At 48.8% G+C, this 23,201-nt stretch overlaps 1 protein-coding gene across 3 annotated transcripts in view; it reads right to left on the reverse strand.

Moving 5' to 3' along the window:
* prkcea (protein kinase C, epsilon a) overlaps positions 1 to 23,201 on the reverse strand; it is an 877,089-nt gene that overhangs the window by 321,233 nt on the left and 532,655 nt on the right. For all 3 annotated transcript variants that reach the window (XM_072510726.1, XM_072510720.1, XM_072510732.1), the window contains 2 exons: positions 9,801 to 9,897; positions 1,274 to 1,470 (listed from right to left, as the gene is read on the reverse strand). In XM_072510726.1, coding sequence (XP_072366827.1) covers positions 1,274 to 1,470; positions 9,801 to 9,897 — 294 coding nt within the window. The remainder of the gene's footprint in view (positions 1 to 1,273; positions 1,471 to 9,800; positions 9,898 to 23,201) is intronic.

Genomic DNA, 23,201 nt, shown 5'->3' on the forward strand with positions numbered 1-23,201 from the left:
CCAGTTACGACGCCCCAGAACCCGGAGGTTACAGGCCTATATTTTTAAATTGTATGTCAAAAAGTTATTATGGGTTGCAGAATATCCCTAAGTCAAAAATCGATTACTGATGTTCCCACTGGCAATCACCACCTGCTGCATTCCTTCGGGCTGGGAGAACACTACCTGCTGTGCACAAAAAATAACGGATAAAGCACAGGAATAACTGTGTAATCCTGATCTGCAGTTAAAACTATATTTGGTTATTGATACTATGAATATTCTTTGTTCGATGTTGGATTGAATGTTTAAGCTACTCTTCAGACCTCAGCTGAGTATCATGAAGCAGGATGTGCTCTCCCAAACTGACAGAGTGATCGATGCTTCCCTTCCCTGGCAGAGTGTGATTCCCTCCTGAAGTTGCGGAGTATTAACACCGTCAGTCATCAATGGAACATCTGGAAGACCAGCGTGATTGACTGCTTTCAGTCGGGGGGCTAGCTGTCATCGATGGGCACAGTAACAGATAACATAGAACATATAGTGCAGGAGGAGACTATTCGGCCCATCGAGTCTGCACTGACCCACTGAAGCTCTCACTTCCTCCCTATCCCCATAACCCAATAGCCCCTCCTAACCTTCTTGGACACCAAGGGCAATTTAGCATGGCCAATCTACCTAACCTGCACGTCTTTGGACTGTGGGAGGAAACCGGAGCACCCGGAGGAAACCCATGCAGACACGGGGAGAACGTCTAAGTATGTGCCTGAAACGAGGGCCTGTTAACGGAGGTCAACCACCTTGTGGTATGGCTGTTGGAGGGGTGGAGGCCTGATCCTGGAGGCTCCTCAGGAAGGCACTGGTTTCATGGGTAGTGTGACGCACTTACCCCCATAAATCCACCAAGTCTTCACCTTGAGGAAACTGAGAGCTCCCACAGCTCGGAGCTGTCAAATTTCGAAAGCAGAAATATGATGAGGCTCACCACCTTCTTGTCATACATGAAGTTACAACTCGCCTCCTTGGAGCTGGTTGGTCGCTCAATGCCCTCACGGCCTCAGTTAAAGCTAGAAATGGGCAGGTTAGGGTCAGGAGACAGACTCCTGACACGTTAACCTATTCTCCCACCACCTGACCAAAGCTAGTGGTTTCTTAAAATTCACCTCAAAGAAAATACTGGTGAGAGGAATCACATTGGGCATTGCGCACGGATAATTAACATCCATAATGTAGAATGTCTCCTTGATAAGTATGATATTGAAACAGATATTGTGCACAATGGTTGAGTACTCACCTTGCCAAAGCTGCCTTTTCCTAATACTTTTATGAAGGAGAAGTCTTCTAAGTTATAATGTCTGGTCTGGAATGGTTTCAGCTCTCCATTTTCACCAGGTGTCACCGCTTGTTTATCTGCTCCTGCTACTTTGTGTTCTTCACCTCTATTATCGAATGAAAGAGCTTTTCTAATGTTATTTTCAAGCTCCTTGAGTTCTGGGGGAACAAAGTAAACATTTGATTGAGGATTTAACTTACGTCCATTTCTGTTACACAACTAAATCTTCACTTACTACCAAATTCCAGCTCTTCAAACTTTAGTCTCCTCTTATTGTCAATCTTACAATCCTCTCCTCACACCATCTCTCACTGAGAAAATAACTTGCATTTATATAGGACCTTTTAGATCCTTGGGACATCCTAAGATTTCTTCACAGTCCAGTAAAGTGCTTTTGAAATGATGCAGGCAGTAATCCTGCTGCCACGCTCCTGTAAATACCACCTATGGCTGGATATGTCAGGAAATGTGCATGAGTAATTTGGGTAGATTTAGAATCATACTGGGGTGGCATGGTGGCGCAGTGGTTAGCACTGCTGTTTCACAGCGCCGAGGACCCGGGTTCGATCCCAGCCTCGGGTCACTTTCCGTGTGGAGTTTGCACATTCTCCCCGTGTCTGCATGGGTCTCACCCTCGCAACCCAAAGATGTGCAGGGTAGGTGGATCGGCCTTATTGAACCTCTGCAGTCCAGGATCCCTCAGTTTCCATTCCATCTCCGTCTCCGTGCCAAAAAATGTCAAGCCCAGCCCATAATTTGGAACCCCATTACCAAATCTCCTCTTAAGCCTGAGGGGACCCAGGTTCTCTAATCTCTAGTTTGGTGTATCTCACTTTTTGCGGAGTGCCTCTCCTGGCGGTTGATAGCAAAGATCATGTACATGCCTAGTAAATTGGCCAACTGTGTGTATGCCTCCTACTTGATGGCAAAATTTGAAAACAACAGTGGTGTGACAATGGCTTATGTCAGCTCCATTCTTTAACATCATCACCTTGTGATCAAATTCTGGAACTTCCCACCTAACAGGAACATAGGAGGAGCATTTTTACCATGTGGTCTGCAGCAATTCAAGACAAAGGCAGATCACCAGCCTTTGAGGGGCCAACACGGGATGGATAATAAATGTTGACCATTTCAGTGACACCCACATCGCAAGAATGAGCATTCACAATAAAAATATATATTGAGTGACTTTTAAAGAGACTGCATTTCTTTGTTTTCATTCAAATCCCTCATTGCTTTTTGGACGATACTCAGTCTTGCTATCTACAGGGTGAAGAGGGACCAGCAGCACTTGGGTACCTGTAGCACCAGGTCATTTACATGTAGAAGGCTAGTGATGACACATCAGTTGATAATGGGTTACCATGCAGCTGCATTCATCTCCTCACCCAGCACATGTGCATTCCTAGCATGGGCGCCACTAGATCCTGATCCAGCTTAATTAGACATCCTGCTTAATTTCTCCTTTTCCTGACCCAGTGGCACTGAGCTCAATTGAATCCCCTATCATTGATGGAATTGGCTAACTCTCCACAAACTGAGGATTGAACATTAACAACAGCACTATAGCAGACAGTACCTTCACTTACTCGGTTATGAGGGGAGCTCATGAAAGTGCAATGTGTAGTTTAATGAACAATCCAAACACAAACATTGACCAGTAAACCTTGAGTTCCAAAATGAAGCAGAAAATTCAGATGCATCAAACATACTCTGGACTGCAGTGCTTTGTTAGCCATAATTATTTTGGGAGGAGTCCCTTTACGTTTAAAACTACAGTGCATGTTCCTCTGGCAGGAACTTTTAGCAATATTTGAGCGGCCTGGAGCTCAGCTGGAACTGTGTGGTCAGTTCTTAGGTCAGCAACTGAGATAGCTGCTATTTGCATTTGCAATTTTGCTTCAAAAACTGGGTAATCGAAGGGTGGGATTTACCGACCAACCCGCCGGATGTTTTCCGGCAGTGGTGGCTGCCCGCAAGTGGGATTTACCAACCCCGTCGCTGTCAATGGGATTTCCTGGTGAGTGCACCCCTGATCACCGGGAAACCCGTTCGTCGGCATGGGACCGGACTATCCCGCCGACGTGACAGCTTGTAGATTGCACACAAGGGGCGGGATTCTCCGTTTTAGCGGCAGAGTGTTGACGCCGTCGTAAACGCCTGAGCGTTTTACGACGACGTCATCTGGCCGCAAGGAGCAGCGATCCCCCAACCCACTGGGGGCCAACATGGCACTGGAGCGCTTCACACAGCTCCAGCTGCCGATACGGGCCCCAGCACGGCTGGCGCGGGTCCGCGCATGTGCGCAGGGTGCCGTCTCCGCGCCGGACCCCATGCAACATGGCGGAGACTTACAGGGGCCTGGCGCGGAGGAACATAGGCCCCCCTCGGAATTAGCCCGCCTGCCGATCGGTAGCCCCCGATCGTGGGCCTGGCCACCGTGGTGGCCTCCCCCCACCAGGACGGCCCCCGCAGCCAGAATGCCGAGGTCCCACTGAGTAGGACCACATGCGAACGATGCCAGCGGGACTTGGCCCGTCGAGCGTGGAGAATCGCCGCGGCCCCCAGCCGGCGCTGCGGCGACGCCGATTCTCGGTCGCCGGGGAATCGGCGGCCCAGCGTCAGAGCAGCGTGGCAGGATTCACGTGCCCCCGGCGATTCTCCAACCCGGCACAGGCTCGGAGAATCCCGCCCAGGATCTTTCCTGATTGGAATACCACTATTTATTTTTTAAAAAATATATTTTATTGAAGTTTTTCAAACAAAGATTTTCTGTTTTTACAACTTAATAAAGGAATATACATTAAACGTTATTTAAATAATATATTAAACTAACAACAGATGGAAAAAGAAATAAACAAGAAGCAAATATCAACAACTAACTAAGAAAATACAAAAACACGGAATAATACTCTCCCCCACTCCCCCCTCCCCCCTAGGTTGCTGCTGCTGTCTTTTCTGTTTTTCCATTATCGTTCCGTGAGATAGTCAAGGAACGGTTGCCACCGCCTGGTGAACCCCTGAGCCGATCCTCTTAACGCATATTTTATTCGTTCCAGTCTTATAAACCCTGCCATGTTGTTTATCCAGGCCTCCACACCCGGGGGCTTCGCATCTTTCCACATAAGTAGAATCCTTCGCCGGGCTACTAGGGACGCAAAGGCCAAGACGTCGGCCTCTTTCGCCTCCTGCACTCCCGGTTCTTCTGCAACCCCGAATATAGCCAGCCCCCAGCCTGGCTCGACCCGGACCCCCACCACCTTTGAGATCACTCTTGCCACACCCTCCCAGAACCTATGCAGTGCCGGACACGACCAGAACATGTGAGTGTGGTTCGCCGAGCTTCCCGAGCACCTCCCACACCTGTCCTCCACCCCAAAAAACCTGTTCAGTCTTGCTCCCGTCATATGCGCTGTGTAGAACCTTAAATTGAATCAGGCTAAGCCTGGCGCACGAGGACGAGGGATTTACCCTACTTAGGGCATCTGCCCACAGCCCCTCCTCAATCTCTTCCCCCAGCTCCTCTTCCCATTTTCCCTTCAGTTCCTCTACCATCGCCTCCCCCTCGTCTCTCATCTCCCTGTATATTTCGGAGACTTTACCCTCTCCAACCCATGCCCCCAAAATCACTCTATCCTGCACCCCTTGCGTCGGGAGCCGCGGAAATTCCCTCACCTGTTGCCTCGTAAATGCCCTCACTTGCATGTATCGGAAAGCATTCCCTGGTGGCAACTTATATTTTTCTTCCAATGCTCCCAAACTCGCAAACGTCCCGTCCACAAACGGGTCCTTCAGCTTCCTAATTCCTGCTCGCTGCCAACATTGAAATCCCCCATCTATCCTCCCCGGGACGAACCTGTGGTTATTCCTTATCGGGGACCACACCGAGGCACCTGTCACTCCCCTATGTCGTCTCCACTGCCCCCAGATCTTCAAGGTCGCCACCACCACTTGGGTTTGTGGTGTACCTTTTCGGGGAGAACGGTAGCGGCGCCGTCGCCAGCGCTTTTAGGCTCGTTCCCTTACAGGACGCCATCTCCAGCCTTTTCCACGCCGCACCTTCTTCTTCCCTCATCCACTTACAGACCATTGACATATTGGCGGCCCAATAGTAGTCACTCAGACTCGGCAGTGCCAATCCCCCTTTGTCTCTACTGCGCTGCAGGAACCCCCTCTTTACCCTCGGGGTCTTTCCTGCCCACACAAAGCTCATAATGCTCCTGTCTATTTTTTTGAAGAAGGCCTTTGTAATCTGGATGGGGAGGCACTGAAACACGAAAAGAAACCTCGGGAGGACCACCATTTTAACCGCCTGTACTCTGCCCGCCAATGAGAGGGGCACCATATCCCACCTCTTAAAGTCCTCCTCCGTCTGCTCTACCAATCGCGTCAGGTTAAGTTTATGTCGGGTTCCCCAGTTCCTGGCCACCTGAATCCCCAGGTTTCGAAAATTCCTTGCTACTCTCCTCAGCGGCAGAGCATCTATCCCCCTGCCCTGTTCCCCGGGGTGCATCACAAAAAGTTCGCTCTTTCCCATATTTAATTTGTATCCCGAGAACTCTCCAAACTCCCTGAGTATCTGCATTACCTCTGGCATCCCCTCTACCGGGTCCGCCACATATAGTAGCAAATCGTCCGCATAGAGTGACACTCGATGTTCCTCACCCCCTCTAAGCACCCCCCTCCACTTCTTAGAGTCCCTCAGCGCTATGGCCAATGGTTCAATTGCCAACGCGAACAGTAACGGGGACAGGGGGCACCCTTGTCTTGTACCCCTATGTAATCGAAAGTATCCCGATCTTTGCCTGTTCGTAACGACGCTTGCCACCGGGGCCGCGTACAAGAGTCTAACCCATCTAATGAACCCCTCCCCGAACCCATATCTCTTCAGCACCTCCCACAAATAGTCCCACTCCACCCTATCGAATGCCTTCTCTGCATTCATCGCCACCACTATCTCTGCCTCCCCCTCCGGTGGGGGCATCATCATCACCCCCAGCAACCTTCGTACATTGGCATTCAATTGTCTCCCCTTAACAAAACCTTTCTGGTCGTCATGTACCACCCCTGGGACACAATCCTCTATCCTTGTCGCCATCACTTTGGCCAGCAGTTTGGCGTCTACGTTTAGGAGGGAGATGGGCCTGTATGACCCGCACTGCAGCGGGTCTTTGTCTCGTTTCAGAATTAGCGATATCGTCGCCTCCGACATTGTCGGGGGTAATGTCCCCCTTTCCTTAGCCTCATTAAAGGTTCTCGCCAAAAGCGGGGCCAACAGGTCCATATACTTCCTATAAAATTCCACCGGGAACCCATCTGGTCCCGGGGCCTTCCCTGCTTGCATGTTCCAAATTCCTTTGATCACCTCATCCACCTCAATCTGCGCCCCCAGACCTGCCACCTCCTGCCCCTCCACCCTCGGGAACTCCAGCTGGTCCAAAAAGTGTATCATTCCCTCTTTCCCCTCCGGGGGTTGGGACTTGTACAGCCTCTCATAGAATGTCTTGAACACCTTGATCACTTTCCCTGCTCTCTGCTCCATCATTCTCGTTTCGTCCCTAACTCCTCCGATCTCTCTCGCCGCCCCCGTCTTCCGAAGTTGTTGGGCCAGCAGCCGGCTCGCCTTTTCCCCATATTCATATTGTATCCCCTGAGCTTTCCTCCACTGTGTCTCTGCCTTTCCCGTTGTCAGCAGGTCAAACCCGGTCTGTAATCTTCGTCTTTCCCTGTATAGCCCTTCGTCTGGGGCCTCCGCATACTTCCTATCCACCCTCAAAATTTCCCCTACTAATCTCTCTCTTTCTTTACCCTCTTGTTTCCCCTTGTGGGCTCTGATGGAAATCAACTCTCCTCTAACCACCGCCTTCAGCGCTTCCCATACTACTCCCACCTGGACCTCCCCATCGTCATTGACCTCCAGGTATCTTTCGATACATCCCCTCACCCTTCCGCATACCCCCTCGTCCGCCAGTAGTCCCATGTCTAATCGCCAGAGTGGGCGCTGCTCCCTTTCCTCTCCTACTTCCAGCTCCACCCAATGCGGGGCGTGATCTGAAACGGCTATGGCCGAGTACTCCGTTCCTGCCACTTTCGGGATCAGTGCCCTTCCCAAAACAAAAAAGTCTATCCGGGAATATACCTTGTGGACGTGGGAGAAAAAGGAAAACTCTTTACCCATCGGTCTGGCGAATTTCCACGGATCTACTCCCCCCATTTGCTCCATGAATCCCTTAAGCACCTTGGCCGCTGCCGGCCTTCTCCCGGTCCTGGATCTGGACCGGTCCAGCCCTGGGTCAAGCACTGTGTTGAAGTCCCCCCCATTAACAAGTTTCCCACCTCCAGGTCCGGGATACGTCCCAGCATTCGCTTCATGAATCCCGCGTCATCCCAGTTCGGGGCATATACGTTCACCGGCACAACCGCCTCACCCTGCAATCTGCCACTCACCATCACATACCTGCCCCCACTATCCACCACTATGGTCTTATCCTCGAACAATACACGTTTCCCCACCAGTATTGCCACCCCTCTGTTTTTCGCGTCCAACCCTGAGTGGAATACCTGTCCCACCCATCCTTTCCTTAGTCTAACCTGATCCGCCAACTTCAGGTGTGTCTCCTGGAGCATAACTACGTCCGCCTTCAGTCTCTTTAAGTGCGCAAGCACCCTTGCCCTCTTAATCGGCCCATTTAAACCTCTCACATTCCACGTGATCAGCCGGGTTGGGGGACATTTAACCCCCCCCCTCGTCGACTAGCCATCCCCTTTTTTAAAGCATCTCCTCACCCAGGTCTCACGCACCCGTCTGTCCCCCAGACGGCACCCTCCCGTCCCGACCACCTCATCTCGTATCAGCTCCCCCTTACAGTAGCACCCCAGTTAATCCCCCCCCCTAGATCCCCCTCTAGCTTGATTACTCCCCCCATATTGCTTCCGGAAGTCAGCTAACTCTGGCTGACCTCGGCTTCCCCCGTTCATCCTTTGACCTCCCTGCGTGTGAGGCTCCCTTCCTTCCTGCGCCCTTTTTCCCGCCATAGTTTCCATAGCGCGGGAAAATACCCGCGCCTTCCTCTCGGCCCCGTCCCTAATGGCGCAATTCCCTCATTCCCCTTCTCCACCGGCGCCCACATTTCTTCATGTCCCCCACATCGGGGGGAGAAAAATTCCCCGTCCAACATTATTATACATTAGCCCTCCCCTCTCCCCACTTTACATTTCTATGCCACCACCTCGCTACCCCTCTCCGGGCATCAATTTCCCAAGTCTAGTCCAATTTCTCTTCCTGAATGAATGTCCATGCCTCCTCCGCCGGCTCGAAGTAGTGGTGTTTGCCCTGATGTGTGACCCACAATCTTGCCGGCTACAGCATCCCAAATTTGACTTTCTTCCTATGGAGCACTGCCTTGGCCCGGTTGAAACTCGCCCTCCTTCTCGCCACCTCCGCACTCCAGTCTTGATACACGCGTATCACCGCATTCTCCCACTTGCTACTCCGTGTCTTCTTAGCCCAGCTCAGGACCATCTCCCTGTCCCTGTAGCGATGGAACTTCACCACTATTGCTCTTGGTGTTTCCCCTGCCTTTGGTATTCTCACGAGGACCCGGTACGCTCCCTCCACTTCCAGGGGGCCCGTTGGGGCCTCAGCTCCCATTAGAGTATGGAGCATCGTACTCACATACGCCCCAGCATCAGCTCCCTCTGTTCCTTCGGGGAGACCTAAAATCCGTAGGTTCTTCCTCCTCGAGCTGTTCTCCAGGGCTTCCAGCCTTTCTATACACCTCTTGTGTAGTGCCTCGTGCGTCTCCGTTTTTACCACCAGGCCCTGTATCTCGTCTTCGTTCTCGGCTGCCTTTGCCTTCACTCCACAAAGCTCCATCGCCTGGACCTTTTGTGTTTCCTTTAGTCCCTCGATTGCCAGTAACATCGGCGCCAGCACCTTTTTCTTGAGCTCCTCCACACATCGTGGGAGGAACTCCTGCTGTTCCGGGCCCCATACCATCTGGGCTCCTTCGGCCGCCATCTTGCTTCTCCCTTCTCTTCTCTGCCGCTGCTCCAAAGGATCCTCCGCAATCTGGCCACTACTGTCGCTCCTTTCCATCCACACCCGGGGGGGACTCCTTCCTTTGTCACCTCACACTGGGTTTGGCCGCAAAAAATTTCCGTTGGGGCTCCCGATAAGAGCCCAAAAGTCCGTTGAAACGGGAGGTGCCGAAACGTGCGGCTTAGCTGGTCATCGCCGCAACCGGAAGTCGGAATATCACTATTAAATGACATGACTGGAGTCAGAGAGGCAGGGAGAGGAAATATTAACATCTCATGTTTTTGTCTGGATCAACTGTGCCCTTGCCCACTGGGCCATGACAATAGGAGGGCATTTCGCGTTTTTGCAGGGGGGGGGGGGGAAACAAAGTCTGAATCATAATTGGTAAAGAAAGGAATCAAGTTTTTACAAATCATCTACGATTTGACAATTTCTTGATCTTACCCTGATCACATGGTGATGTTGGTGCTGATTTTGATCTGTCTTCCTCAGGTGGTGCCGCTCCAGGGATTGATTGCTGTGGGTCCTGACCTGTGTTCAACTAAAAAGGAAAGACGTACATAAATGTATATATATATAGATAGATATATAGTACATAAAAACAGCCAGAACAAACATTCTACTTACACAATATTATAACACAAGTGCAACTGTATTTGATAGAAAGAAGACACATTTAGTTTGGGTAAGAATAAATTATTTGTAGGATTATTCTATTTCCAATATTTAACAAATTATTCTGTATTGTTCAAAACTCAGAGTACACTGACCACACTGTCCTTTCTTCACAGTTGTTGCTACTTAATTTCTGGTGCTTAGAAGATCAACATAAAAATTTACATACCCCGCATGCCTGGTTTATAATAGCCATTAGTCATATATCCTAAAATGAAGAATGCCGCACAATTGTGAAATTCATTTGTATCCGAGTTTAACGTGGGTCCAAAATAAATGCATTGCTAATCCACTTAAAGTGAACAGTTCTGCCTGCGCAAATAGCAGACAGTGGCCTTGCCAGCACTGGCTCCACGGCAAATTCTCGGAACAGGAGTTGTGGCAACTGGTGAGGGGGTGAAAGCGATCACTAATACTGAGCCTGGGAGCGCTCCTTGCCCTCCTGATTTCAGAGCTGGATTTGCGAAGAAGTCACTTTTGTTGGTGTCGGCTGCCATGCCCCTCTCATTGCAGAATGACCTCAATCAGGGCCAAAAACAGATGTCAACCACTCATTTATCTTCGTAAGTGGCCTAACACGCGGTTTGCCTGAAAAACAGCCTGACACAACACTGGGTGCCGAAATTGGGCTGTGTTGCCCTGGTCTTACATCTGTCGAACCGGTGCGAGGAGATTCAACTTCTCCCCAAAGGGCGTAAGACTCTGGAATCCTGTCTGCCAGCAGAAGTTTGGCAAGGCGGAACCACCAGCCAACGATGCTTAATTTATGGGGGTGATGATATTACTTGTAAAATTGGAGTGAATGGCCCACGGGTTACCTTGGCCTGGAAAATCGCAGCAGCGTCCTGCCATTCTGAGGCAGGAAGAGACTCCCTTGAAGGTTCAACTGAAGAAGGATATTTATTACTCCTTCAGCTCTCAATTGAGCTTTTGGGTCTTGAGCGTAAGGTCATTGATCGTCTCTGAGAACAATAACCTTTGACTGCGGGTGGTCTGGAACTTTTCCTGGTCCCTCAATCACACGCTTGCCAACTCCGGTGTGTGTTTCCCTGAAATTTTCAAGGAGCACATGGCAGAGACACCTGCACAGCCCTGTAACTCCTCCGAACATGTCCCTCAATATGGAAGATACAAGCCGTAGATGTGCTGAAGCCCTCTCCACTGGAAATCGATTCACTGTAAAACATGGAATTCCCAGGAATCCAGCCCTGGCCCTGTTTAGAGTTGCGAGTCCAAATTTTAACCGGATTAACTCAGAAAGGAATCTCTTCTGAATATTCAGAACCGGGCAGAAATTATTGCCTGGGCTGGCACGTAGGAGCAGAAATTCCGGCGGCAGGAGGCTTCTGCCCACGGTCCCTACCGGAATGGCCTACGACAGTCAGGGAGAAGACGGCAGGTGGTGTGGGGACGGAGGCAGGAGTGCGATGGAGGAGGGGGTGGTGGGAAAGTGATAACATTGAAAACAGAAAAGAACATTTCAAAAGGTGCTTGAACTCTATTTGCACAGTGCGAACGAATGAAGTGACTGAAAGTATCTTCTCACATTCATCAAATCTGCTCTGGTGTTTATATTTCTGTCCTGTGATTTCTCTTTGCTGCCAAACTCCAGTTGATGTATAATACCAGTCCCTTATGTGTGATGTAATGGTAGATTAGCTCTTCATAATACAGTAGCTACTTAGGGATGACCAATATAACATTATCAAAGAAAATGAAGGTCCATCCACAGAATAATATACTTTAATATCATATTCAGGATAATAATGTTTGCTGAACTCAGAGACCACACACTGGGAGGGAGAACTGGCAAGAATGGGGAAGAACTGGGTGTCTGCCAAGAAGGCATGAAACATGATTCTGTTTTGCGATGTTTGGTATGTTAATCTTTAAGGTATCGTGCAAATATAAGTTACTGTCTTCACTTGTGAAATTGTACCATGGAAAACTGAGCTTCACAGCCAAGTCTGTTGAACATAAATTGTTCTGGTTCTCATTAGGTGCACACAAACCTCTATCGTAGGATGTGACCCAACAGTTTCCCTTGGTAACATTTATAAAATCCTACCCTTGATTTACTTCCACCCTTAATGACAGATCACGCAACCATCAATAGAAATGCGTGGATGCCTTTTTAAGAAACAACAGTTAATATTAACTAATTTATCATATAAAGTGCTGCCAATGAAGTCACTTTTAATTCTATCTCTTTAAGCGAAGGTACAAGCAAAGACAATTGGCCGTCATTCAAGAGGTTATAAGATTGGCAGAAATAATAGACCATAAAAAAGGACAAGGAGCAAAGCTGAATGGATTAGGGAGATCCGAAATACATTCTGCCTCAAGGCCATGGGAAAATAGCGATCATACAAAACAACAGGAAAAAAATCATTTAAAGCTGTGGCTTTTAACTCAGTTAACTCCTTGTGTACTGGAGGAACAAAATTAATGCCATTACTACCACCCATCTTTATTTGCAGTTTTGCTATTAATACAGCCCCAACATTAGTGCAGCCCGCTCATTATAAGGTGCTGCTACCTCTGGAGGAGTTGAGGTTCACTAAAGGTGGTGATCTTTACTGACACTTTCAGCATGTTCTGCCACCTTCTCTGGTTGTGGATGCCTTGCCAGTCTCTCCAGATCCAATTGCAAGAACACAATTATAAGTAACTGTTTTGAAGCAACTGCACAAAACACAACTTTGCTTTCTTCAGCACAACAAAGAACAAAGAAATGTACAGCACAGGAACAGGCCCTTCAGCCCTCCAAGCCCGTGCCGACCATGCTGCCCGACTAAACTACAATCTTCTACACTTCCTGGGTCCGTATCCTTCTATTCCCATCCTATTCATATATTTGTCAAGATGCCCCTTAAATGTCCCTATCGTCCCTGCTTCCACTACCTCCTCCGGTAGCGAGTTCCAGGCACCCACTACCCTCTGCGTAAAAAACTTGCCTCGTACATCTACTCTAAACCTTGCCCCTCTCACCTTAAACCTATGCCCCCTAGTAATTGACCCCTCTACCCTGGGGAAAAGCCTCTGACTATCCACTCTGTCTATGCCCCTCATAATTTTGTATACCTCTATCAGGTCGCCCCTCAACCTCCTTCGTTCCAGTGAGAACAAATCGAGTTTATTCAATCGCTCCTCATAGCTTATGCCCTCCATACCAGGCAACATTCTGGTAAATCTCTTCTGCACCCTCTCTAAAGCCTCCACATCCTTCTGGTAGTGTGGCGACCAGAATTGAACACTATACTCCAAGTGTGGCCTAACTAAGGTTCTATACAGCTGCAACATGACTTGCCAATTCTTATGCTCAATGCCCCGGCCAATGAAGGCAAGCATGCCGTATGCCTTCTTGACTACCTTCTCCACCTGTGTTGCCCCTTTCAATGACCTGTGGACCTGTACTCCTAGATCTCTTTGACTTTCAATACTCTTGATGGTTCTACCATTCACTGTATATTTCCTACCTGCATTAGACCTTCCAAAATGCATTACCTCACATTTGTCCGGATTAAACTCCATCTGCCATCTCTCCGCCCAAGTCTCCAGACAATCTAAATCCTGCTGTATCCTCCGACAGTCCTCATCGCTATCCGCAATTCCACCAACCTTTGTGTCGTCTGCAAACTTACTAATCAGACCAGTTACATTTTCCTCCAAATCATTTATATATACTACAAAGAGCAAAGGTCCCAGCACTGATCCCTGTGGAACACCACTGGTCACAGCCCTCCAATTAGAAAAGCATCCCTCCATTGCTACTCTCTGCCTTCTATGGCCTAGCCAGTTCTGTATCCACCTTGCCCAGCTCACCCCTGATCCCGTGTGACTTCACCTTTTGTACTAGTCTACCATGAGGGACCTTGTCAAAGGCCTTACTGAAGTCCATATAGACAACATCTACTGCCCTACCTGCATCAATCATCTTAGTGACCTCCTCAAAAAACTCTATCAAGTTAGTGAGACACGACCTCCCCTTCACAAAACCGTGCTGCCTCTCACTAATACGTCCATTTGCTTCCAAATGGGAGTAGATCCTGTCTCGAAGAATTCTCTCCAGTAATTTCCCTACCACTGAAGTAAGGCTCACCGGCCTGTAGTTCCCGGGATTATCCTTGCTACCCTTCTTAAACAGAGGAACAACATTGGCTATTCTCCAGTCCTCCGGGACATCCCCTGAAGACAGCGAGGATCCAAAGATTTCTGTCAAGGCCTCAGCAATTTCCTCTCCAGCCTCCTTCAGTATTCTGGGGTAGATCCCATCAGGCCCTGGGGACTTATCTACCTTAATATTTTTTAAGACACCCAACACCTCGTCTTTTTGGATCACAATGTGACCCAGGCTATCTACACCCCCTTCTCCAGACTCAACATCTACCAATTCCTTCTCTTTGGTGAATACTGATGCAAAGTATTCATTTGGTACCTCGCCCATTTCCTCTGGCTCCACACATAGATTCCCTTGCCTATCCTTCAGTGGGCCAACCCTTTCCCTGGCTACCCTCTTGCTTTTTATGTACGTGTAAAAAGCCTTGGGATTTTCCTTAACCCTATTTGCCAATGACTTTTCGTGACCCCTTCTAGCCCTCCTGACTCCTTGCTTAAGTTCCTTCCTACTTTCCTTATATTCCACGCAGGCTTCGTCTGTTCCCAGCCTTTTAGCCCTGACAAATGCCTCCTTTTTCTTTTTGACGAGGCCTACAATATCACTCGTCATCCAAGGTTCCCGAAAATTGCCGTATTTATCTTTCTTCCTCACAGGAACGTGCCGGTCCTGTATTCCTTTCAACTGCCACTTGAAAGCCTCCCACATGTCAGATGTTGATTTGCCCTCAAACATCCGCCCCCAATCTATGTTCTTCAGTTCCCGCCTAATATTGTTATAATTAGCCTTCCCCCAATTTAGCACATTCATCCTCGGACCACTCTTATCCTTGTCCACCAGTACTTTAAAACTTACTGAATTGTGGTCACTGTTACCGAAATGCTCCCCTACTGAAACATCTACCACCTGGCCGGGCTCATTCCCCAATACCAGGTCCAGTACCGCCCCTTCCCTAGTTGGACTGTCTACATATTGTTTTAAGAAGCCCTCCTGGATGCTCCTTACAAACTCCGCCCCGTCTAAGCCCCTGGCACTAAGTGAGTCCCAGTCAATATTGGGGAAGTTGAAGTCTCCCATCACCACAACCCTGTTGTTTTTACTCTTTTCCAAAATCTGTCTACCTATCTGCTCCTCTATCTCCCGCTGGCTGTTGGGAGGCCTGTAGTATACCCCCAACATTGTGACTGCACCCTTCTTATTCCTGATCTCTACCCATATAGCATCACTGCCCTCTGAGGTGTCCTCTCGCAGTACAGCTGTGATATTCTCCCGAACAAGTAGCGCAACTCCGCCTCCCCTTTTACATCCCCCTCTATCCCGCCTGAAACATCTAAATCCTGGAATGTTTAGCTGCCAATCCTGCCCTTCCCTCAACCAGGTCTCTGTAATGGCAACAACATCATAGTTCCAAGTACTAATCCAAGCTCTAAGTTCATCTGCCTTACCCGTAATGCTCCTTGCATTAAAACATATGCACTTCAGGCCACCAGACCCGCTGTGTTCAGCAGCTTCTCCCCGTCTGCTCTGCCTCAGAGCCACACTGTCCCTATTCCCTAGTTCTCCCTCAATGCTCTCACCTTCTGACCTATTGCTCCCGTGCCCACCCCCCTGCCATACTAGTTTAAACCCTCCGTGTGACACTAGCAAACCTCGCGGCCAGGATATTTATGCCTCTCCGGTTTAGATGCAACCCGTCCTTCTTATACAGGTCACACCTGCCCCGGAAGAGCTCCCAGTGGTCCAGATAATGGAAACCCTCCCTCCTACACCAGCTGTTTAGCCACGTGTTTATCTGCTCTATCTTCCTATTTCTAGCCTCACTGGCACGTGGCACAGGGAGTAATCCCGAGATTACAACCCTCAAGGTCCTGTCTTTTAACTTTCTGCCTAGCTCCCTGAACTCCTGCTGCAGGACCTCATGCCCCTTCCTGCCTATGTCGTTAGTACCAATATGTACAACGACCTCTGCCTGTTTGCCCTCCCCCTTCAGGATTCCCTCTACCCGTTCGGAGACATCCTGGACCCTGGCACCAGGGAGGCAACATACCATCCTGGAGTCTCTTTCACGTCCACAGAAGCGCCTATCTGTGCCCCTGACTATAGAGTCCCCTATTACTATTACTCTTCTGCGCTTTGACCCTCCCTTCTGAACATCAGAGCCAGCCGTGGTGCCACTGCTCTGGCTGCTGCTGTTTTCCCCTGATAGGCTATCCCCCCCGACAGTATCCAAAGGGGTATATCTGTTCGAGAGGGGGACAACCACAGGGGATACCTGCACTGACTGCCTGCCCTTTCTGGTGGTCACCCATTTCTCTGCCTGCACCTTGGGTGTGACCACATTTACATAACTGCGATCTATGACGCTTTCCGCCACCTGCATGCTCCTAAGTGCATCCAATTGCTGCTCCAACCGAACCATGCGGTCTGTGAGGAGCTCCAGTTGGGTGCACTTTCTGCAGATGAAGCCATTCGGGATGCTGTCTTTTATTCCAGTGCTGTAACACCCAGCCCTCAATAAAAAAGATACACTGCTAAAAGCGTCAGCAGTCCCATAGTAAACTGCAAAACCATTTATCAAATTGGTTTTGGAATGAGAGCAATGTTATAAGGATAACTTCCATCAGATTCATTTCCAGAAAGGAAACAAGATACATGCATGAGAGCTTTAGTAATGGGTCTGCCCAGGTAAGCAAGGGAAGACTGGGGGTGCAATTCAACCTGAAAAAAGCTAGGTGGGACTCTCTGTCCCGTCAGCCCCATTTTCCGGTGCCCCCCCCCCCCCCCCCCCCCCCACACAGCAGGATCCTCCGTTCCGGCAGTCACCGATGGGGTTCCAATTGTGGCCATCCCACGCCAGCTGAAAACGAGAGGGCCCAAGGGCGTGGGTGCGCTGCCGACGAAGCAGAGGATCCACCAACGGAGAATCGCACAGTTTATGCCAATTTGGGGTGCATTTACCAGGGTATTTATTGGCGGATGCAGTGCTGAGAAACACCTCATCTGCCCTTCAACGGCACTTTGCCGTTTCTTTTGGCCTTGGGGTTTCTCTCTGCCGAGGCCACACCTACAGTAATTTCCTTCTGGTGAGCTTCAGGGGGTGCCATTTTGGAAGGCCGCCCTAATCTTTTTCAACCCCCCTCCCCCCAACCACGGAGAGGCCCCCGGGAACTCCCTTTCATCCCCTGGGTCCAATTCCTGGCAGTGCCAACTTGGCATCCAGGCACCCATGGACTGCCACACTGGCAGTGCCCCTACCAGCCTTGCACTGGCACCAAAGCACTCTGGCATTGCCAGGGTGCCAAGCTGGCAATGCCAAGGGGCCCAGGTGCCAGTGGGAATGCTAGGGTGCCACTTGTGCCCGACCACCAGGGGATCTCTAATGGCCTGGAAGATCCCCCCAGGTGCCGATAGGACTGGTCCACATTTGAGGAGACCAGCACTAAATGGCGTCCTGGCAAGGTCTCCCAGTGAGGGCGAGATCCAGATCGCGACGTCTTACGATATTTTGTTTCGAGTGTCACAAATGTCGCAAGGGGCCTCTTGGGAAATTCACTGGCCTCGTCCCAACCCCAACTTGGGCATGATGAGGCCGTTAAATCCGCCCCAAGTTTTAAACACACTCCCATCTGCCTCATGGCTGGGGGAAAACAGGTCAGCCGGCGGCAACAAGGGGAGGAGGGGGAAAGATAAAATAAACTGGACGGTGTAACCACTCCAAATTGGCCATCGGTAATTTGAAAGTGGGCAGAAAGGACACTCACCACAAGTCAGAGGGGTCTCTTTTGAACATGCAGATCAGGCTCAGTTACCATAATCTGTTATTTTAATCAATTGCCTGAGTGAGAAAGCGCAGTGATGCGTCCCGTGCCAGAAAACTTGGTGGGAAATGGTTCCCGGGCCAGGAGGGACCCTACCAGGTGAGATTTTTAAAAAGTTTCCTTGTTCAGTCCCATCTCCACAAGTAGCTGGTGAGTCAGATGACCGGCAGCTGTCTAGTCCCATTCGTGCCACTGAGAGCGGAGGCCACTGTTGGAACTGAAGGCAGTGCAGCACGCTGAGGAGCCAGAGGTGCTGGAATGTAAGGTGAGTGAGGTATCGCTGAGCCCAGTCGGAGGACCTGGTTCGGGGATGGCCTACAGGGACCACAAAACCTTGCCACTGATAGAATACCAACAGAGCAGGCTGGCGATGACTATGGTGCTGCCGTAAAGCCACCCTATTTTATGCCTGCTCAGCCTGCCAACCCATTCCCGGGGGGCGGTGTGTCAAATTCCACCACATATCGCCAAGGTTAGATCAGATGTAGCACACTAGGAGCGTGCATATAGTAAAGAAACCAAGCTCTTTCAGACCGTGGGCAGGTTTCTCCGTCCCGCCGCAACAGATTCCTGGTGCAGCACGCCGTCCAGATTCTCCGTTTTGCCGGCTGGTCAATGGGGTTTCCCATTGTTGGGCAACCCCGCACCGTGGGGAAACCCCTGGGCTGCCAGCAGAATGGATAATCCCGATGGCGGAGAATTCAGCCCCATAGCTTTCATGTATATTTTAGGTTCTCACATTTTCAGTGGGTGATTCAGAAGTCTTAGACCATAAGACATAGGAGCGGAAGTAAGGCCATTCGGCCCATCGAGTCCACTCCACCATTCAATCATGGCTGATTTCAACTCCATTTACCCGCTCTCTCTCCATAGCCCTTAATTCCTCGAGGAATCAAGAATTTATCAACTTCTGTCCTAAAGACACTCAACGTCCCGGCCTCCACCGCCCTCTGTGGCAATGAATTCCACAGACCCACCACTCTCTGGCTGAAGAAATTTTTCCTCATCTCTGTTCTAAAGTGACTCCCTTTTATTCTAAGGCTGTGCCCCCGGGTCCTAGTCTCCCCTGCTAATGGAAACAACTTCCCTACATCCACCCTATCTAAGCCATTCATTATCTTGTAAGTTTCTATTAGATCTCCCCTCAACCTCCTAAACTCCAATGAATATAATCCCAGGATCCTCAGACGTTCATCGTATGTTAGGCCTACCATTCCTGGGATCATCCGTGTGAATCTCCGCTGGACCCGCTCCAGTGCCAGTATGTCCTTCCTGAGGTGTGGGGCCCAAAATTGCTCACAGTATTCTAAATGGGGCCTAACTAATGCTTTATAAAGCTTCAGAAGTACATCCCTGCTTTTATATTCCAAGCCTCTTGAGATGAATGACAACATTGCATTTGCTTTCTTAATTACGGACTCAACCTGCAAGTTTACCTTTAGAGAATCCTGGACTAGGACTCCCAAGTCCCTTTGCACTTCAGCATTATGAATTTTGTCACCATTTAGAAAATAGTCCATGCCTCTATTCTTTTTTCCAAAGTGCAAGACCTCGCACTTGCCCACGTTGAATTTCATCAGCCATTTCTTGGACCACTCTCCTAAACTGTCTAAATCTTTCTGAAGCCTCCCCACCTCCTCCATACTACCTGCCCCTCCACCTATCTTTGTATGATCGGCAAACTTAGCCAGAATGCCCCCAGTCCCGTCATCTAGGTCGTTAATATATAAAGAGAACAGCTGTGGCCCCAACACTGAACCCTGCGGGACACCACTCGTCACCGGTTGCCATTCCGAAAAAGAACCTTTTATCCCAACTCTCTGCCTTCTGCCTGACAGCCAATCGTCAATCCATGTTAGTACCTTGCCTCGAATACCATGGGCCCTTATTTTACTCAGCAGTCTCCCGTGAGGCACCTTATCAAAGGCCTTTTGGAAGTCAAGATAGATAACATCCATTGGCTCTCCTTGGTCTAACCTATTTGTTATCTCTTAAAAGAACTCTAACAGGTTTGTCAGGCATGACCTCCCCTTACTAAATCCATGCTGACTTGTCCTAATCTGACCCTGCACTTCCAAGAATTTAGAAATCTCATCCTTAACAATGGATTCTAGAATTTTGCCAACAACCGAGGTTAGGCTAATTGGCCTATAATTTTCCATCTTTTTCCTTGTTCCCTTCTTGAACAGGGGGGTTACAACAGCGATTTTCCAATCCTCTGGGACTTTCCCTGACTCCAGTGACTTTTGAAAGATCATAACTAAAGCCTCCACTATTTCTTCAGCTATCTCCTTTAGAACTCTAGGATGTAGTCCATCTGGGCCCGGAGATTTATCAATTTTTAGACCTCTTAGTTTCTCTAGCACTTTCTCCTTTGTGATGGCTACCATATTCAACTCTGCCCCCTGACTCTCCGGAATTGTTGGGATATTACTCATGTCTTCTACTGTGAAGACTGACGCAAAGTACTTATTTAGTTCCTCAGCTATTTCCTTGTCTCCCATCACTAGATTACCAGCGTCATTTTGGAGCGGCCCAATGTCAACTTTTGCCTCCCGTTTGTTTTTAATGTATTTAAAGAAACTTTTACTATCATTCCTAATGTTACTGGCTAGCCTACCTTCATATTTGATCCTCTCTTTCCTTATTTCTCTCTTTGTTATCCTCTGTTTGTTTTTGTAGCCTTCCCAATCTTCTGACTTCCCACTACTCTTTGCCACATTATAGGCTTTCTCTTTTGTTTTGATGCATTCCCTAACTTCCTTTGTCAGCCATGGCTGCCTAATCCCCCCTCTGATTACCTTTCTTTTCTTTGGGATGAACCTCTGTACTGTGTCCTCAATTACTCCCAGAAACTCCTGCCATTGCTGTTCTACTGTCTTTCCCACTAGGCTCTGCTCCCAGTCGATTTTCGTCAGTTCCTCCCTCATGCCCCTGTAGTTACCTTTATTTAACTGTAACACCTTTACATCTGATTCTACCTTCTTTCTTTCAAATTGGAGATTGAATTCAACCATATTACGATCACTGCCTCCTAAGTGCTCCCTTACTTTAAGATCTTTAATCAAGTCTGGCTCATTACATAACACTAAGTCCAGAATGGCCTGTTCCCTCGTGGGCTCCATCACAAGCTGTTCCAAAAAGCCCTCCTGTAAACATTCAATGAATTCCCTTTCCTTGGGTCCACTGGCAGCATTATTTACCCAGTCCACCTGCATAGTGAAGTCCCCCATGATCACTGTGACCTTGCCTTTCTGATATGCACTTTCTATTTCGTGGTGCATTTTGTGCCCCTGGTCCTGACCACTGTTAGGAGGCCTGTACATAACTCCCATTATGTTTTTTTTGCCTTTGTGGTTCCTCAACTCTACCCACACAGACTCCACATCATCTGACCCTATGTCATTTAGTGCTATTGATTTAATTTCATTCCTAATTAACAAGGCAACCCCGCCCCCTCTGCCCACCTCCCTGTCTTTTCGATAGGTTGTGAATTCCTGGATGTTTAAATGCCAGTCCTGAACCCCCTGCAACCATGTCTCTGTGATGCCTACCACATCATACCTGCCAGTCACAATCTGGGCCACAAGCTCATCTACCTTTTTCCGTACACTGCGCGCATTTAAATATAGCACCTTTAATTCTCTATTGACCGTCCCTTTTTGTTTTCTTAGTCTGGTGGACCTTGGTTTACTGAGCCTTTCCATACACTGTGTCATATTTTGTGGGATGGGGACTATCGTAACCTCTCCTGAGTTTTGTCTTTTTGTGCTTTTCGGCACTCCTTATCGCTGTATCTTTATGATTTCCCTTGTCGGTCTATCCTCAAAAAGGTTTGTTTTCCCCCCAACTGAAACGCGTGCAGAGACTGAGAATCAAACCTGGGGAATTATCACTCGGTGTGCCTGCAGCTTTATGACAGAAAACAATGTTATCAAAGAGGGTGTAATTCCAGATTCAAAATATGATCTGTCTCTAGAACAAGGCAATGTCAGATTCCTCAATGAGATCTTCCCTTCACTACCTGGATGTCACCTTATAGACTGTCGCACCCACAAAATTTCAAGTCGAGGTTAAAAAGGGCAAACAGGCCATGCACATTCTTATTCAACTAGAGGAGGCCGACGGATTCATAACTAGTTATTAAAGTGACTAGTTACCATAAGAGACTACTGGGGCCATTACTTTGAAAAACTTTGACGTTAACTTCAGGGAAAATATGGCTGAGGCCTTTTCAATAATGGAAGAATTAGACTTTGCTCAGGCAGATAGGCTATTTGAGCTGGATAGGTTCATCAGTACCAGGGACACAAGCATAAGTTACCAACGCATAAAACTAAGTTAAATTCCAGGGGACACTTAATTTTACAGAGCTGCCAGTCTATGAAATAGTTTGCCGGCAGGTGAAGAGAATGCAAGCTTGCTGTTAACATTCAAAATGGAGCTGCATGGTCACTGTCTGTGTGGAGTTTGCACATTCTCCCCGTGTCTGCGTGGGTTTCACCCCCACAACCCAAAGATGTGCTGGTTAGGTGGATTGGCCACGCTAAATTTCCCATTAATTGGAAAAAAAACAATTGGGTCGTCTAAATTTAAAATAAAATGGAGCTGCATGAGAGAGGCTGCATGAGAGAGGCCAACAGATATGCAAATAGATTGCAGGTGGATCCTTCTAAGTTATGTCACCCAGTCCTACCTATGTCATTAATGCCTTGATTTGCATCGAAAAGAGACCTGATTTTTACTTCAACAGGTGCCTCAGTTGGCCAGAGTTAGGCCACTGTGAAAATCACAGCACGATGATCATCAGGGTGAACAGGGTGGTAAAAATCTATTTGTAAGCCCTTTCCCCTTTGAATGCAGACCTTCCCCAGTGATGAATATGATACATTCCTTGACTGTACTGGCAAGACATGGTTGACACAGTGGCCCAATCCATTGGAGCATCAAGATGAGAGTCGATGAATGCCAACACTCACTTAAAGATCCCAGCGGCACGGTGGTTAGCACTGCTACCTCACAGCGACAGGGACCCAGGTACGATTCAGACCTCAGGTAACTGTCTGTGTGGAGTTTGCACATTCTCCCTGTGTCTGCGTGGGTTTCCTCCGGGGGCTCCGGTTTCCTCCCACATTCCAAAAATGTGCAGGTTAGGTGGATTGGCCATAACAAATTGTTCCTTATGGTGGGGTTACAGGGCAAGGGAATTGGGCCTAGGTAGGGTGGTCTTTTGAA

Source organism: Scyliorhinus torazame, chromosome 1, assembly GCF_047496885.1.
Source record: "Scyliorhinus torazame isolate Kashiwa2021f chromosome 1, sScyTor2.1, whole genome shotgun sequence".
NCBI lineage: Eukaryota > Metazoa > Chordata > Chondrichthyes > Carcharhiniformes > Scyliorhinidae > Scyliorhinus > Scyliorhinus torazame.